Source organism: Symphalangus syndactylus, chromosome 12 (assembly GCF_028878055.3).
Source record: "Symphalangus syndactylus isolate Jambi chromosome 12, NHGRI_mSymSyn1-v2.1_pri, whole genome shotgun sequence".
Classification (NCBI taxonomy): domain Eukaryota; kingdom Metazoa; phylum Chordata; class Mammalia; order Primates; family Hylobatidae; genus Symphalangus; species Symphalangus syndactylus.
Window position 1 is genome coordinate 97,442,201 of NC_072441.2, and position 19,026 is coordinate 97,461,226.

At 38.7% G+C, this 19,026-nt stretch overlaps 1 protein-coding gene across 8 annotated transcripts in view; it reads right to left on the reverse strand.

Moving 5' to 3' along the window:
- Positions 1 to 313: 313 nt before the first annotated feature.
- The window catches only part of CCDC181 (coiled-coil domain containing 181), a 56,864-nt gene continuing 38,151 nt past the window's right edge, over positions 314 to 19,026 (reverse strand). For 6 of the 8 annotated variants that reach the window (XM_063627227.1, XM_063627225.1, XM_063627228.1 and 3 more), the window contains exons 5-6: positions 2,722 to 2,876; positions 314 to 643 (exon numbers count right to left, since the gene is read on the reverse strand). In XM_063627227.1, coding sequence (XP_063483297.1) covers positions 484 to 643; positions 2,722 to 2,876 — 315 coding nt within the window. In that variant the 3' untranslated portion in view covers positions 314 to 483. The remainder of the gene's footprint in view (positions 644 to 2,721; positions 2,877 to 19,026) is intronic. The other 2 variants (XM_063627226.1, XM_063627231.1) reach the window with 1 other exon arrangement.

Genomic DNA, 19,026 nt, shown 5'->3' on the forward strand with positions numbered 1-19,026 from the left:
TTTTTTAAGGTACTAACGGGTGGAATTAGGCCTACCCTACTGCTTAGCTTGCCATGATTATTCAAATCCAAAGTTGACATAAATAGGACTTTAAGGCCTTGAACCAGGCTTGTTTAAAGAGTCACTCCTTCAGCCTTATGAAATGTTCCATTGTAATTTTTTAACAATAATAGGAAGTATGAATAGAAATCTGTACCTTTCTTGTGTTTTCAGCTAGAAACATTAATACAATAATTTAGAAGTAGAAGGACATAGAATTCATTTGTTGTTCAATTTGTTGCACAGACTAAGAGATGACATAACACGTTACAAGGCTGTGAGAAAAAAATTTATTTTGTTCTAGTATTAAAAAAACAAATTCACTGTCAATAAAAGATAAATACCATTTCCATAATTTAGAATACAACCAAAGTACACAGACCATAAGAAATTATATCCAAAATTTTGATAGCAGCTGCCCACTGAAATATTTAATAGAAACGTTCAGTTATAATGATCAGTAAAACGAAAAGGTTTGGCTTCTGACATATATAGGTGGTGCTGTAACTGTTTAGAACGCTTAGCTTCTAGTCGGAGCTGTCTAGTTCTCTCTCTGACAGCTTGTTGCTCTGCCATTTTTTCTATCCGTTTCCTTCTTAACCATCTGTAGAAAGAGGCATGATCAGATTTGGTAAGTATCGACCTGAATACACTCTTCATGCTATAAAGTTACTACTATAGACAAAATAAATGGACATTTCTTTACAATGAAATACTGTCACAACATAAATTTTTAAGTATTAACTGAAAAATGTAAAGATTACACCCAAGGCTCATACAAGAAAGGACAGTTAGATTTGGGGTCAAATGTTTGAAATTGTCTGTCTTATGATGAAACTGCCAACTTAGGTGGTTTTTTTAATAATAAACACTATTTTATGTGTGCTGTAGATCCTATTCTTTTTTTAGAAACAGGATTTCTTACTATTTGGTAGATTCCAAATAACTTACTCTTTGTAACTAGCTGTATTCTAAAACATTACTTAGCTAGGTTAAGAATACTATCATGCAGAAATGCTGCCTTACTCTTCCTATAGGTAAATTACAGAGCTTTTAAATCCACAAAATAGTTCTTAAAATGAAAAGTAAGCCAAACATGAAAACATCAAAAGCAGGAAAGGAAAAGTCCACATTCTAACAAATTCAAGTCTTAAACCTTGTTTAAATAATAGCAAAAATAACTGCATATACATATATACCTGGTATGTAAGTGTGTATGTGGTATGTTTGTGTGTGTGTGTGTGTGTGTGTATGCATATACATACACCTGGGGTTTTTTTTCAGAAATCTAAACAACTAAATAACTGTATTAGAAAAAAATAAACTTACTAAATATCATAATCTGATGATATGTGGTCCTGAATTGGCTACTAGTTTAAGCAAATAAACTGTAAGTCATTTATGGGTCAGTTGGGGAATAAATGGATATGGGCTGGATATTAGGTTAATATCATTAATGAAAAGCAGATTGCAGAATAACATATACAGTATGATCTCGGTATTTTGAAATTGTAAATACATGTACAGAGAAATAGTATGCACACTGGTGTTAACAGTCACACAATTTCTGGGTGATGAAAATGTAACTTGAAACCACTCCATTTCTACAATGCACACTTACTGTTTCTGTTATAATAAAAGGGTATGTTAGAAAAAGAAAAAGGAGGCTGGGCATGGTGGCTCACGCCTCTAATCTCAGCACTTTGGGAGGCCAAGGTGGGTGGATCACTTGAGGTCTGGAGTTTGAGACCAGCCTGAGCACCATGGTGAGACCCCATCTCTACCAAAAAAATACAAAAATTAGCCAGGTGTGGTGGTGCACACCTGTGGTCCCAGCTACTCGGGAGGCTGAGGTGGGAAAATCACTTGAACCTGGGAGGGTGAGATTGCAGTGAGCTGAGATCGTGCCACTGCACTCCAGCCTCGGTGACAGGAAAAGAAAAAGAAAAAGGAAGGAAGAGAAAAAGAAAAGAAGGAAAGAGCAAAAGAGACGAAAGAAGGAAATGAACTTCAAACAATTGGACTCAATAGTCACATTTTGTCCCCCAACTCTCCCCACACTTGCTAGCAAAAATATGAAGCCACATCTGTATTGTCAGAATTAGGCAATACAGTGTCTTACCCAAATAACTGAAAAATATCAGGTTTGCCTTAAATTATCAAAATATGTACCCAAATCTCCTTTAGTCTATATAGATTTTCCTCCTTAGTCCACCTGCCTTTCTTTTACTGGTAAATGCAACTTTTACTGGTTGCATTTATTGGTAAATATAGTGCATTTATTGGTTGCATTTATTGGTAAATTCAGTTTTTCTGAGGGCTATGTAGGAGAAGCTGTAACCAATCTTCGACCCATTTCTCACAGAAATAAGTAATAAATGATAAGGTATCAAAGGCTATCACACTGGTGCCATAAGAAATAATTTAAGTATTGAAAAGTATCTTGAAGAAAAATTGGTATGCATATATATATATATATATATAAAACTCCATTATATATAATATATATAATGGAGTTAAAGAATTATACATTTTTAAAAGCATGAATTTAAAATTGAATAGGTACGTGCTGTAAGAGAAAACATTTTGAGGGTTTTTATTTTTTCAATCTTAATTGATCATATAACTTTTAAAATGAACATGAGGAAGGAGGAGGGGGGAAATGCCCTGCCTTTAACTTACTGTTTAAAGGCCCTTTCCCGGCCTTCTGTTCCTTTAAGGAAGAATAAACATTCCTCTTGCTTTCTTAGTTCTTCTGTCTGTCTTTCTTTCATCTGCTCTTGGTGCTTTTTTTTAAGCCATAATCGAAAAGCTTGTTGTGGATCTCTGTTTTCCTGCTGATTAGAAAAACAAGCTTTACTTAGTTTAGATAAACAAGAACTACGTTTTGAAGCCCTGCTTATAGGATCCTACAAGAATACATTTCCTACTCTTCAATTTTTCATAATAATGCCAGCCTCATTACCTGCATTCCTAGTATCCAAACCAAATACATCACGCTTAAGTTTTAAGAATATCTTTCAGCAGTTACTTAACTGCTAAGCCCATTTTTCAAAACTGTAGTTCCTATTGTAAAGGGTAACCATAAGGATTTTCAGTCATAAGAATTTTCTTATAAAGATAGCAGCCATGATAATTTTAACATAAGACAAAGCTAGTAGGAGTGGCTTATTTCGTGGTCCCTCAAAGTTCATGATGGATATTATCTTCAGGGAATTTTCAAAAGTTGAAAGAGCTCTTATTCGGAGTAATAAAGGAGAGAAAGAGGACAGATTTGGTACTCTTTACCCTTGGGAAAAGTGTCACCTCATGTGGATTCCTGGCTAGAATGCAAAAGGAAAAGATACATTCATTTAATACTTCCCCCAAATATAAGCTTTGTGATCGAGCTTATATCTTGCATTTCCCTCATCTGTTTCCTATATCTTGCATTTTTTCCCTTGTTTGTAACCCACATTGCCAAATATGCTCTAGTCTAATTTAGAAGATTATTCAGGATCTTTGATGCACAACTGAACTTTGTGGAGAGGACCCCTGGATCTAAAGAATCATTGCCAAACACCTGGAAGTCTGGGAATTGCTAGATGACATAAAAATGTTCAATTGGGAGTTACAGATCAAAAGAGTCCAGCTACAAAGTAATAGATAGGAGGAATAAGTTCTGGTTTTCTATTACACAGTAGAGTGACTACAGTTAACAATAATGTGTATTTCAAAATAATGAGGAGAGGATTTTTGAATGTTCTCATCATAAAGAAATGACAAGTGTTTGAGGTAATATGCTAATTACACAATGTGTACATGTACCAAAACATCACACTGTACTCCATAAATATGTGAAATTATGTGTCAATTAAATACAATTTTAAAGTTAAAATATTTTTAAAGAGTCAAGGATTCAGGGAGCAACAGGATACATGGGTATCCCCATTCTTTTGTTCTTTCAACAGATAGTCATAGTATTTACTACATAGCAGGCACTAAAGTACTGGGTTGCCTTAATAAAATTAAGGTTCCCTCTCTCACACATTCTGTACTGTACAATACAGTAGCCACAAGTCATAAGTGGCTATTTAAATAAAATTTAAAATTCAGTTTCTCAGTCATACTAGCTACATTTCAAGTGCTTAACACACACACACGGCTAGCAGCTACTCTAATGGACAGTGCAAATACAGAAAATTTCCATCATCCCAGAAAGTTCTATTGGACAGTGTTCTGCACAGACAGGATAAAAATAAGTGACTGACTGATTGATTGACTGATCTGTCTGATTCAAAAGAAAATATGGGAAGGAGGGTAATAAAGGCAGCAGTGAGGAGAAAGGATGGTATTTAAATAGAAAGGGAGGAAGTTATGGAATATCTGGAGAAAAGCACTAGTAACAATAAGAGCAAAGGAGCTAAGAAGGGATTGTGTTTGGCATGATCAATAAATAGCAAAGAAGTCAAAGTGAAGCTGTAGCAAAGTAGCTGAAGAGTGGAAGATGAAGTCAGGGAAGTAGCAGGGATCAGGTAATGTATAACCTTGCTGGCCATGGTAGGAACTTTGGATTTCATTTTGAGATGAGAAGCCACTGGGGGTTTCTGAGCATAAGTGACACAGTTTATTCACCATTTTAGAAATACCATTCTGGCTGCTATGTGGAAAACAGACTGAATGAGGGAGAGGCAAGGTAGAAGGCGGCTGGCTTATTAGGCTTTTGTAACAGCCCAGCCAACAGAAGAAAATAGTGGTTTAGATTAGGGTAGTAGGACTCTTTTTATGCACTGAAGATAGAACCAACATAATTTGCTCAAAAATTGAATGGATAGTTTTGTCATGCTTTAAATGATTATTTTTTAAATTATTCCAGGTTTATTAGTATAATAAAAATTCAAGAAAATATATTTTTAAAACAAGGTAAATTACAGCAGAACTATCATCAAAATGATAGACTGCATTGGTATGCAAAGATGTCACTGCATAAGTTCATAGCAAATAACTCTCAATAGTGGAGGGAACCAAAATAAAAACTTAGAGGAAAATAAAAAATTATAAAGATAAAATATGAATTATACAAATAATTAGTAATGGTTTAAATTATCTGATTATAAAAAAGGATAAATCACTGGAGACTTTTGCATCCATCCATGATGGAGTAATTGGTATCAGATTTACCCTTCTGCCCTAATTAGCCATAAAGCTAGACAAAATGTATGCAGCAGCTTGATTACTGAGAGTAAGAAAAAACATGATATAACCCCCATATTCACCCTGGCTCTGTACTTGGTGACACTTTCCAGACAACGGTATAGGAAGGAGGAGCCATAGTATCAAGCAGTCACTAGTCTCACTGGGCTCATGAAACAGAGATAGAAGTCTGGGGCTGCTGAGACAGCTGAATTTCCAGGGCAGGGTACTAGAAATGAAGCACTCGTGGAGGGATGCTTCAAGAGTCTGTGTGGGGGTTTCCCTTGGGTCTTGGCAAGGCCTGGGCTGCACATGTGTAGAGTGAGGCTCTGTACTAACAGAGAGTAGCTGCTGTTAATGAATAAGATAATAAAGGTTGCATAGTTTTGGAGACATTGGAGTTCCAATCCAACTATAGTGGAAATACTTCATTGCTTACCCTGGTCAACCACTTACAACCCTAAAAAGTCCATGCTTTGGACATAAGGGTCATGTCCTAGAGTAAGGACCATGCTCTAGGACTAAGGACAAAGGCAAAATAAACCCATCCTAACAAAGCATAAAACAAAGTCTGACAGGATCAAGAGGATTCCTTACTAATTTAACTGCCTACAGGAAAAAAATTCAATACCCTTTAAAGGAAAACAGTGTATTCTATATTTCCTTACAACTTTTATATTGGGTAAAGATCCACAGTCTATTAACCAATTTAAAAAAAAATCGCTGGATATCTAAAGAAACAAGAAAACGTGACCCATAATCCAGAGAAAGAGGCCTTCAACAGATCAATCCTAAGATGACATAGATATTGGCATTTAGATACAAACAGGTCTAATACTTAAGAAATGAAAAGATGAATACAAAAAAGGTCTAATATGTAAGAAATGAAAAGGTGAATACAATGAATACACAGAGAATCTCAGTAAAAAAATGGAAACTTAAAAAAATAAACTGATAGGAAGATCCAAGATGGCCAAATAGGAACAGCTCCAGTCTACAGCTCCCAGCATGAGTGATGCAGAAGACGGGTGATTTCTGCATTTCCAACTGAGGTACTCAGTTCATCTCACTGGGGCTTGTCAGACAGTGGGTGCAGCCCACAGAGCACAGCGGGGCATCGCCTCACCCAGGAAGCGCAAGGGGTCAGGGAATTCCCTTTCCTAGCCAAGGGAAGCTATGACAGACGGTACCTGGAAAATTGGGACACTCCCACCCTAATACTACACTTTTCCAACAGTCTTCGCAAATGGCACACCAGAAGGTTATATCCCACACCTGGCTCAGAGGGTCCCACGCCCACAGAGCCTTGCTCACTGCTAACACAGCAGTCTGAGATCAAATTGCAAGGCCACAGTGAGGCTAGGGGAAGGATATCTGCCATTGCTGAGGCTTAAGTAGGTAAACAAAGCAGCTGGGAAGCTCGAACTGGGTGGAGCTGACCACAGCTCAAGGAGGCCTGCCTGACTCTCTAGACTCCACCTCTGGGGGCAGGGCATAGCTGAACAAAAGGCAGCAGAAACTTCTGCAGACTTAAACGTCCCTGTCTGACAGCTTTGAAGAGAGTAGTGGTTTTCCCAGCACAGAGTCTGAGATCTGAGAAAGGACAGACTGCCTCCTCAAGTGGGTCCCTGACACCCGAGGAGGCTAACTGGGAGACACCTCCCAGTAGGGGCCGACTGACACCTCATACAGCCAGGTGCCCCTCTGAGACGAAGCTTCCAGAGGAAGGATCAGGCAGCAACATTTGCTGTTCTGCAATATTTGCTGTTCTGCAGCCTCCGCTGGTGAGACCCAAGCAAACCAGGGTCTGGAGTGGACCTCCAGCAAACCTGCAGGTGAGGGTCCTGACTGTTAGAAGGAAACCTAAGAAACAGAAAGCACATCCACTTCAAAACCCCATCTGTACATCACCATCATCAAAGACCAAAGGTAGATAAAACCAGGAAGATGGGGAGAAACCAGAACAGAAAAGCTGAAAATTCTAAAAATCAGAGTGCCTCTTCTCCTCCAAAGGAACGCAGCTCCTCCCCAGCAATGGAACAAAGCTGGATGGAGAATGGCTTTGATGAGTTGAGAGAAGAAGGCTTCAGACAATCGGTAATAACAAACTTCTCCGAGTTAAAGGAGAATGTTCAAACCCATCGCAAAGAAGCTAAAAACCTTTAAAAAAAGATTTGACGAATGGCTAACTAGAATAAACAGTGTAGAGAAGACCTTAAATGACCTGATGGAGCTGAAAACCATGGCACGAGAACTATGCACGAGTTTCAGTAGCCAATTTGATCAAGTGGAAGAAAGAGTATCTGTGATTGAAGATCAAATGAATGAAATGAAGCAAGAAGAGAAGTTTAGAGAAAAAAGAGTAAAAAGAAAAGCCTCCAAGAAATATGGGACTATGTGAAAAGACCAAATCTACGTCTGATTGGTGTACCTGAAAGTGATGGGGAGAATGGAACCAAGTTAGAAAACACTCTTCTGGATATGATCCAGGAGAACTTCCCCAAGCTAGCATGGCAGGCCAACGTTCAAATTCAGGAAATAACACCACAAAGATACTCCTCGAGAAGAGAAACTCCAAGACACATAATTGTCAGATTCACTAAAGTTGAAATGAAGGAAAACATGATAAGGGCAGCCAGAGAGAAGGGTCGGTTTGCCCAAAAGGGAAGCCAATCAGACTAACAGCAGATCTCTTGGGAGAAACGCTACAAGCCAGAAGACAGTGGGGGCCAATATTCAACATTCTTAAAGAAAAGAATTTTCAACCCAGAATTTCATATCCAGACAAACTAAGCTTCATAAGTGAAGGAGAAATAAAATCCTTTACAAACAAACAAAGGCTGAGTGATTTTGTCACTACCAGGCCTGCCTTACAAGAGCTCCTGAAGGAAGCACTAAACATGGGAAGGAACAACCGTTATCAGCCACTGCAAAAACATGCCAAATTGTAAAGACCATCGATGCTAGGAAGAAACTGCATCAACTAACAGGCAAAATAACCAGCTAACAACATAATGACAGGATCAAATTCACACATAACAATATTAACCTTAAATGTAAATGGGCTAAATGCTCTAATTAAAAGACACAGACTGGCAAATCAGATAAAGAATCAAGACACATCAGTGTGCTGTATTTAGGAGACCAATCTCAAGTGCAGAGACACACATAGGCTGAAAATAAAGGAATGGAGGAAGATCTACCAAGCAAATGGAAAACAAAAAAAAAGCAGGGGTTGCAATCCTAGTCTCTGAAAAAACAGACTTTAAACCAACAAAGATCAAAAGAGACAAAAAAGGCCATTATATAATGGAAAAGGGATCAATCCAATAAGAAGAGCAAACTATCCTAAATATATATGCACCCAATACAGGAGCACCCAGATTCATAAAGCAAGTCCTTAGAGACCCACAAAGAGACTTAGACTCCTACACAGTAATAATGGGAGATTTTAACACCCAACTGTCAACATTAGACAGATCAACAAGACAGAAAGTTAACAACGATAGACAGGAATTGAACTCAGCTCTGGACCAAGTGGACCTAATAGACATCTACAGAACTCTCCACCCCAAATCAACAGAATACACATTCTTCTCAGCACCACATCGCACTTATTCCAAAATTGACCACATAGGTGAAAGTAAAGCACTCCTCAGCAAATTTAAAAACAAAGAAATTACAACAAACGGTCTCTCAGACCACACTGCAATCAAACTAGAACTCAGGCTTAAGAAACTCACTCAAAACCGCTCAACTCTATGGAAACTGAACAACCTGCTCCTGAATGACTATTGGGTACATAACTAAATGAAGGCAGAAATAAAGATGTTCTTTGAAACCAATGAGAACAAAGACACAACATACCAGAATCTCTGGGACACATTTAAAGCAGTGTGTAGAGGGAAATTGATAGCACTAAATGCCCACAAAAGAAAGCAGGAAAGATCCAAAATTGACACCCTAACATCACAATTAACAGAACTAGAGAAGCATGAGCAAACACATTCAAAAGCTAGCAGAAGGCTAGAAATAACTAAAATCAGAGCAGAACTGAAGGAGATAGAGACAAAAGAAACCCTTCAAAAAATCAATGAATCCAGGAGCTGGTTTTTTGAAAGGATCAACAAAATCGATAGACCGCTACCAAGACTAATAAAGAAGAAAAGAGAGAAGAATCAAATAGACACAATAAAAAATGATAAAGGGGATATCACCACTGATCCCACAGAAATACAAACTACCATCAGAGAATACTACAAACACCGCTACGCAAATAAACTAGAAAATCTAGAAGAAATGGATAAATTCCTGGACACATAGACCCTCCAAGACTAAACCAGGAAGAAGTTGAATCTCTGAATAGACCAATAACAGGCTCTGAAATTGAAGCAATAATTAATAGCCTACCAACCAAAAAAAGTCCAGGACCAGACAGATTCACAGGCGAATTCTACCAGAGGTACAAAGAGGAGCAGGTACCATTCCTTCTCACACTATTCCAATCATCAGAAAAAGAGGGAATCCTCCCTAACTCATTTTATGAGGCCAGCATCATCCTGATACCAAAGCCGGGCAGAGACACAACAAAAAAAGAGAATTTTTGACCAATATCCCTGCTGAACATTGATGCAAAAATCCTCAATAAAATACTGCCAAACCGAATCCAGCAGCACATCAAAAAGCTTATCCACCATGATCAAGTGGGCTTCATCACTGGGATGCAAGGCTGGTTCAACATATGCAAATCAATAAACGTAATCCATCATCTAAACAGAACCAAAGACAAAAACCACATGATTATCTCAACAGATGCAGAAAAGGCCTTCGAAAAAATTCAACAGCCCTTCATCCTAAAAACTCTCAATGAACTAAGTATTGATGGGACGTATCTCAAAATAATGAGAGCTATTTATGACAAATCCACAGCCAATATCATAGTGAATGAGGAAAACTAGAAGCATTCCCTTTGAAAACTGGCACAAGACAGGAACGCCCTCTCTCACCACTCCTATTCAACATAGTGTTGGAAGTTCCGGCCAGGGCAATCAGGCAAGAGAAAGAAATAAAGGGTATTCAATTAGGAAATGAGGAAGTCAAATTGTCCCTGTTTGCAGATGACATGATTGTATATCTAGAAAACCCCATTGTCTCAGCCCAAAATCTCCTTAAGCTGATAAGCAACTTCAGCAAAATCTCAGGATACAAAATCAATATGCAAAAATCACAAGCATTCTCATATACCAATAACAGACAAACAGAGAGCCAAATCATGAGTGAACTCTCATTCACAATTGCTTCAAGAGAATAAAATACCTAGGAATCCAACTTACAAGGGATGTGAAGGACCTCTTCAAGGAGACCTACAAACCACTGCTCAATGAAATAAAAGAGGACACAAACAAATGGAAGAACATTCCATGCTCATGGATAGTAAGAATCAATATCGTGAAAATGGGCATACTGCCCAAGGTAATTTATAGATTTAATGCCATCCCCATCAAGCTACCAATGATTTTCTTCACAGAATTGGAAAAACTACTTTAAAGTTCATATGGAACCAAAAAAGAGCCCACATTGCCAAGACAATCCTAAGCAAAAAGAACAAAGCTGGAGGCATCACGTTACCTGACTGCAAACTATACTGCAAGGATACAGTAACCAAAACAGCATGGTACTGGTACCAAAACAGAGATATAGACCAATGGAACAGAACAGAGCCCTGAGAAATAATACCATGCGTCTACAACCATCTGATCTTTGACAAACCTGACAAAAACAAGAAATGACGGAAGGATTCCCTATTTAATAAATGGTGCTGGGAAAACTGGCCAGCCGTATGTAGAAAGCTGAAACTGGATCCCTTCCTTACACCTTATACAAAAATTAATTCAAGATGGATTAAAGACTTAAATGTTAGACCTAAAACCATAAAAACTAAAAAACATAAAAAACTAAAACCATAAAAACAAAAAACCAAAAAAAAGCTAGGAAATAGCATTCAGGCCATAGGCATGGGCAAGGACTTCATGACTAAAACACCAAAAGAAATGGCAACAAAAGCCAAAATTGACAAATGGGATCTAATTAAACTAAAGAGCTTCTGCACAGCAAAACAAACTACCATCAGAGTGAACAGGCAACATACAGAATGGGAGAAAATTTTTACAATCTACCCATCTGACAAAGGGCTAATAACCAGAATCTACAAAGAGCTTAAACAAATTTACAAGAAAAAAGCAACTCCATCAAAAAGTGAGTGAAGGATATGAACAGACACTTCTCAAAAGAAGACATTTATGCAGCCAACAGACACATGAAAAAATGCTCATCATCACTGGCCATCAGAGAAATGCAAATCAAAACCACCACAAGATACCATCTCACACCAGTTAGAATGGCGATCATTAAAAAATCAAGAAACAACAGGTGCTGGAAAGGATGTGGAGAAATAGGAACTCTTTTACACTGTTGGTGGGAGTGTAAGCTAGTTCAACCATTGTGGAAGACAGTGTGGCGATTCCTCAAGGATCTAGAAATAGAAATACCATTTGACCTAGCCATCCCATTACTGGGTATATACCCAAAGGATTATAAATCGTGCTGCTATAAAGACACATGCACACGTATGTTTATTGCAGCACGATTCACAATAGCAAAGACTTGGAACCAACCCAAATGTCTAACAATGATAGACTGGATTAAGAAAATGTGGCACATAGACACCATGGAATACTATGCAGCCATAAAAAATGATGACTTCATGTCTTTTGTAGGAACATGGATGAAAATGGAAACCATTATTCTCAGCAAACTATCAAAAGGACAAAAAACCAAACACTGCATGTTCTCACTCATAGGTGGGAATTGAACAATGAGAACACATGGACACAGGAAGGGGAACATCACACACCGGGACCTGTTGTGGGGTGGAGAAATAGCATTAGGAGATATACCTAATGTAAAGGACGAGTTAATGGGTGCAGCACACCAACATGGCACATGTATACATATGTAACAAACCTGCATGTTGTGGCATATGTACCCTAGAACTTAAAGCATAATAAAAAAAAAAAAGAAAAAAAAAAAACACCACACACAGAAAAAATAAACCAGCAAACAAACACAACCTAAATTCCCTGAATGGGCTTAACAGTGGAATGAACATTGCAGAAGTATTGATGCCTCAAGATGGATCAATAGAAATGATGTAAACTGAACAAAGGAAAAAAATTTTCAGTAAACAGAAGTTTAGTAACATGAGATAATAGCAAGTCTTCTAACATATGTAAAATTGGATTTCCAGAAGGAGAAGAGAAAAAAGATAAGGAAGAAAAAAAAAAAACCTTTGAAGAAATAGTGGCTGAGAATTTCCCAAATCTGGCACAAAACATGAACATAAAGATCCAAGAAGCTCAGCAAAACCCAGGTTAGGTAAATTCAAAGAAAATCACACATGTAACACACTTCTAAAAACCAAAGCCAGGAAAATTTTAAAGAAGCCAGAAGAAAAAAATGTATTATATACACAAGAACAATGATAAGAATGATAGCCGACCTCTGAATAGAAACAATGGACATTGTAAAACAATTGAACATCATCTTTAAAATGCTGCAGGGGAAAAATACTTCTCAGCCTCAAATTCTATACCAAGTAAAAGGAAAAAAAAATTCTTCGGTGATTTTCCACACATTCAGTATATATATTATAATCAGAGCAATGCTTTTAAAAAAGCATGCAGAGGCATACTTAAAAAGTATATAAGAAAATAAAAAGGACTGTTTTTTAAACACTTGATAAGGCAGAAAAGGATGAGTAATTGAACAAATAGATAACAAATATCAAGATGACAGATTTAAAAACTATCAGATCAATAATTATAATTAAATACAGGGGTGGCTGGCAAGATGGCCAAATAGCAACAGTTCCTTTCTGCAGCTCCCAGTGAGACCAACACAGAAGGCAGGTGATTTCTGCGTTTCCAACTGAGGTACTCGGCTCATCTCACTGGGACTGGTTAGACAGTGGGGGCAGCCCACAGAGGGTGAGCCGAGGCAGGGTGAAGCATCGTCTCACCTGGGAAGCTCAAGGGGTCAGGGAACTCCCTCCCCTAGCCAAGGGAAGCTGTGAGGGACTGTGCTATAAGGAACAGTGCATTATGGCCCAAATACCACACCTTTCCCAGGGTCTTCATAACCAGGAGACCAGGAGTTTCCCTTGAATGCCTACACCACCAGGGCCCTGGGTTTCAAGCACAAAATGGGGCAGCCATTTGGGAAGACACCAAGCTAGCTGCAGGAGTTTTTCATCATACTGGAATGCCAGTGAGAGAGAACTATTCACTCTCCTGGAAAGGGGGCTAAAGCCAGGGAGCCAAGTGATCTAGCTCAGCAGATCTCACCCCCACAAAGCCCAGCAAGCTAAGATCCACTGGCTTGAAATTCTCACTGCCAGCACAGCAGTCTGAAGTTGACCTGGGATGCTCGAGCTTCATGTGGGAAGGGGTGTCCACCATTACTGAGCCTTCAGTAGGCAGTTTTCCCCTCACAGCCAGGAAGTTGGAACTGGGCAGAGCCCACCACAGCTCGGCAAAGCCAGACTGCCTCTCTAGATTACTCCTCTCTGGGCAGGGCATCTCTGAAAGAAAGGCAGCAGCCCCAGTCAGGGGCTTATAGATAAAACTCCCATCACCCTGGGACAGAGCACCTGGGGGAAGAAGGGGTGGCTGCGGGTGCAGCTTCAGCAGACTTAAATGTCCCTGCCTGCCAGCTCTGAAGAGAGCAGCAGATTTCCCAGCACAGCACTTGAGCTCTGCTAAGAGACAGACTGCCTCCTCCAGTGGGTCCCTAACCCCTGTGCCTCCTGACTGGGAGACACCTCCCAGCAGGGGTCGAGAGACACCTCACACAGGAGAGCTCTGGCAGGTGCCCCTCTGGGACAAAGCTTCCAGAGGAAGAAACAGGAAGCAATCTTTGCTGTTCTGCAGCCTCTGCTGGTGATACCCAAGCAAACAAGGTCTGGCGTGGACCTCCAGCAAACTCCAGCAGAGTTGAAGCAGAGGGGCCTGACTGTTAGAAGGAAAACTAACAAACAGAAAGGAATAGCATCAACATCAATAAAAAGGATATCCACACGAAAACCCCATCCAAAGGTCACCAACATCAAAGACCAAAGGTAGATAAACCCATAAAGATGAGGAAAGCCCAGCTCAAAAAGGCTGAAAATTCCAAAAACCAGAATGCTTCTTCTCCTCCAAAGGATCACAACTCCTCGCCAGCAAGGGAACAAAACTGGACAGAGAATGAGTTTGATGAATTGACGGAAGTAGGCTTCAGAAGGTGGGTAATAACAAACTCCTCTGAGCTAAAGGAGCATGTTCTAACACAATGCAAGGAAGCTAAGAACCTTCAAAAAAGGTTAGACAAGTTGCTAACTAGAATAACCAGTTTAGAGAAGAACATAAATGACCTGATGGAGCTGAAAAACACAGCATGAGAACTTCGTGAAACATACACAACTATCAATAGCCAAATCGATGAAGTGGAAGAAAGGATATCAGAGATTGAAGATCAACATAATGAAATAAAGTGTGAAGACAAGATCAGAGAAAAAAGAATGAAAAGGAACAAACTTGGCCTCCAAGAAATATGGAACTATGTGAAAAGACCAAACCTACGTTTGATTGGTGTACCTGAAAGTGACAGAGAGAATGGAACCAAGTTGGAAAACACTCTTCAGGATATTACCCAGGTGAACTTCCCCAACCTACCAAGGCATGTAAACATTCAAATTCAGGAAATACAGAGAACACCACAAAGATACTCCTCAAGAAGAACAACGCCAAGACACATAATCGCCACATTCACCAAGTTTGAAATGAAGAAAAAAATGTTAAGGGCAGCCAGCGAGAAAGGTCAGGTTACTTACAAAGGGAAGCTCATCAGACTAACAGCAGATCTCTCTGCAGAAACCCTACAAGCCAGAAGAGAGTGGGGGACCAATATTCAACATTCTTAAAGAATTTTCAACCCAGAATTTCATATCAAGCCAAACTAAGCTTCATAAGCAAAGGAGAAATAAAATCCTTTACAGACAAGCAAATGCTGAGAGATTTTGTCACCACCAGGCCTGCCTTACAAGAGCTCCTGAAGGAAGGACTAAATATGTAAAGGAAAAACAGGTACCAGCCACTGCAGAAACATGCCAATTGTAAAGACCATTGACACTATGAAGAAACTGCATCAACTAACAGGCAAAATAACCAGCTAGCATCATAATGAGAGGATGGAATTCACACATAACAATATTGACCTTTACTGTAAATGGGGTAAATGCCCCAATTAAATGACACGGACTGGCAAATCAGATAGAGTCAAGACCCATAGGTGTGCTGTATTCAGGAGACACATCTCATGTGCAGAGACACACATAGGCTCAAAATAAAGGGATGGAGGAATATTTACCAAGCAAATGGAAAGCAAAAAAAAAAAAAAAAAAAAAAGCAGGGGTTGCAATACTAGTCTCTGATAAAACAGACTTTAAACCAACAAAGATCAAAAAACACAAAGAAGGGCATTATATAATGGTAAAGGGATCAATGCAACAAGAAGAGCTAACTATCCTAAATATATATGCACCCAATACTGGAGCACCCAGATGCATAAAGCAAGCCCTTAGAGACCTACAAAGAGACTTAGACTCCCACACAATAATAGTGGGAGACTTTAACCCCCTGCTGTCAATATTAGACAGATCAACAAGACAGAAAATTAACAAGGATATTCAGGACTTGAACTCAGCTCTGGAACAAGCAGACCTAATAGACATCTATAGAACTCTCCACCTTAAATCAACAGAATATACATTCTTCTCAGCATCACATTGCACTTATTCTAAAATTGACCATATATTGGAAGTAAAACACTCCTCAGCAAATGCAAAAGAATGCAAATCATAACAAACAGTCTCTCAGACCACAGTGCAATCAAATTAGAACTCAGGATTAAGAAACTCACTCAAAACCACACAACTACATGGAAACTAAACAACCTGCTCCTGAATGACTACTGGGTAAATAACAAAATTAAGGGAGAAATAAATAAGTTCTTTGAAACCAATGAGAACAAAGACACAATGTACCAGATCTCTGTGATGCAGCTAAAGCAGTGTTTAAAGGGAAATTTATAGCACTAAATGCCCACAGGAGAAAGTGGGAAACATCTAAAATCAACATTTTAACATCACAATTAAAAGAACTAGAGAAACAAGAGCAAATGCATTCAAAAGCTAGCAGAAAGCAAGAAATAACTAAGATCAGAGCAGAAATGAAGGAGATAGACAAATGAAAAACCCTTCAAAAAATCAATTAATCCCGGAGCTGGTTTTTTGAAAAGATTAACAAAATACATAGACTACTATCCAGACTAATAAAGAAGAAAAGAGAGAAGAATCAAATAGACACAATAAAAAATGATAAAGGGGATATCACCACTGATCCCACAGAAATACAAACTACCATCATATAATACTATAAACACCTCTATGCAAATAAACTAGAAAGTCTAGAAGAAACAGATAAATTCCTGGACACATACACCCTCCCAAGACTAAACCAGAAATAAGCCAAATCCCTGTATAGACCAATAACAAGTTCTCAAATTGAGGCAGTAGTTAATAGCCTACCAACCAAAAAAAGCTGAGCAACAGAGAGATTCACAGCTGAATTCTATCAGCAGTACAAAGAGGAGCCGGTATCATTACTTCTGAAACTATTCCAAACAACAGAAAAAGAGGGACTCCTACCTAACTTATTTTATGAGGCTAGCATCATCCTGATACCAAAGCCTGGCAGAGACACAAGAAAAGAAAATTTCAAGCCAATATCCCTGAGGAACATCGATGTGAAAATTCGCAATAAAACACCAGCAAACCGAATCCAGCAGCACATGAAAAAGTTCAACATCAAGTCGGTTTCATCCCTGGGATGCAAGGCTGGTTCAACATGCAAATCAATAAACGTAATCCATCATATAAACAGAAACAATGACAAAAACCACACGATTATCTCAATAGTTGCAGAAAAGGCCTTCGATAAAATTCAATAGCACTTCATGCTAAAAACTCTCAATAAACTAGGTATTGATGGCACGTATCTCAAAATAATAAGAGCTATTTATGACAAATCCATAGCCAATATCATACTGAATGGGCAAAAGCTGGAAGCATTCCCTTTGAAAACTGGCACAAGACAAGGATGCCCTCTCTCACCACTCCTATTCAACATAGTATTGGAAGTTCTGGCCAGGGCAATCAGGCAAGAGAAAGAAATACAGGGTATTCAAATAGGAAGAGAGGAAGTCAAATTGTCTCCGTTTGCAGATGATATTATTGTATGTTTAGAAAACCCCATCATCTTAGCCCAAAATCTCTTTAAGCTGATAAGCAACTTCAGTAAAGTCTCAGGATACAAAATCAACATGCAAAAATAACAAGCATTACTATACAGCAGTAGTACAAACAGAGAGCCAAATCATGAGTGAATTCCCATTCACATTGCTACAAAGAGAACAAAATACCTAGCAATACAACTTACAAGGGATGAGAAGGACCTCTTCAAGGAGACCTACAAACCACTGCTCAAGGAAATAAGAGATGACACAAACAAATGGAAAAACATTCCATGCTCATGGACAGGAAGAATCAATATTATGACAATGGCCATACTGCCCAAAGTAATTTACTGATTCAGTGCTATCCCCATCAAGCTACCATTGACATTCTTCACAGAATTAGAAAAACTTCTTTAAAGTTCATATAAAAAAAAAAAAGAGCCTACATAGCCAAGATAATCCAAAGCAAAAACAACAAAACTGGAGGCATCATGGACCTGACTTCAAACTATACTACAAGGATACAGTAACCAAAACAGCATGGTACTGGTACGAAAACAGATATATAGACCAGTGGAACAGAACAGAGGACTCAGAAATAATGCCACACATCTACAACCACCGGATCTTTGACAAACCCGACAAAAAAAAGAAAGGGGGAAAGGATTCCCTATTTAATAAATGTTTCTGGGAAAACTGGCTAGCCATATGCAGAAAACTGAAACTGTACCCCTTCCTTACACCTTATACAAAAATTAACTCAAGATGGATTAAAGACTTAAATGTTAGACCTAAAACCATAAGAACTCTAGAAGAAAACCTAGGCAATACCATTCAGGACACAGGCATGGGCAAAGACTTTATGACTAAAACACCAACAGCAATGGCAACAAAAGCCAAAATTGACAAATGGGATCTAATTAAACTAAAGAACTTCTGCACAGCAAAAGAAACTATCATCAGAGTGAACAGGCAACCTACAGAATGGGAGAAAATTTTTGCAATCTATCCAGTAGACAAAGGGCTAATATCCAGAATCTACAAGGAAATTAAATTTATAAGAAAAAAACAACCCCATCAAAAAGTGGGCAAAGGATATGAACAGACAATTCTCTAAGAAAACATTTATGCAACCAATAGACATATGAAAGAAAGCTCATCATCACTGGTATTAGAGAAATGCAAATCAGAACCACAATGAGATACTATCTCACGCCAGTTAGAATGGCGATCATTAAAAAGTCAGGAAACAATAGATGCTGGAGAGGATGTGGAGAAATAGGAATTCTTTTACAGTGTTGGTGGGAGTGTAAATTAGTTCAACCACTGTGGAAGACAGTGTGGTGATTCCTCAAGGCTCTAGAACCAGAAATACCATTTGACCCAGCAATCCCATTACTGGGTATACACCCAAAGGATTATAAA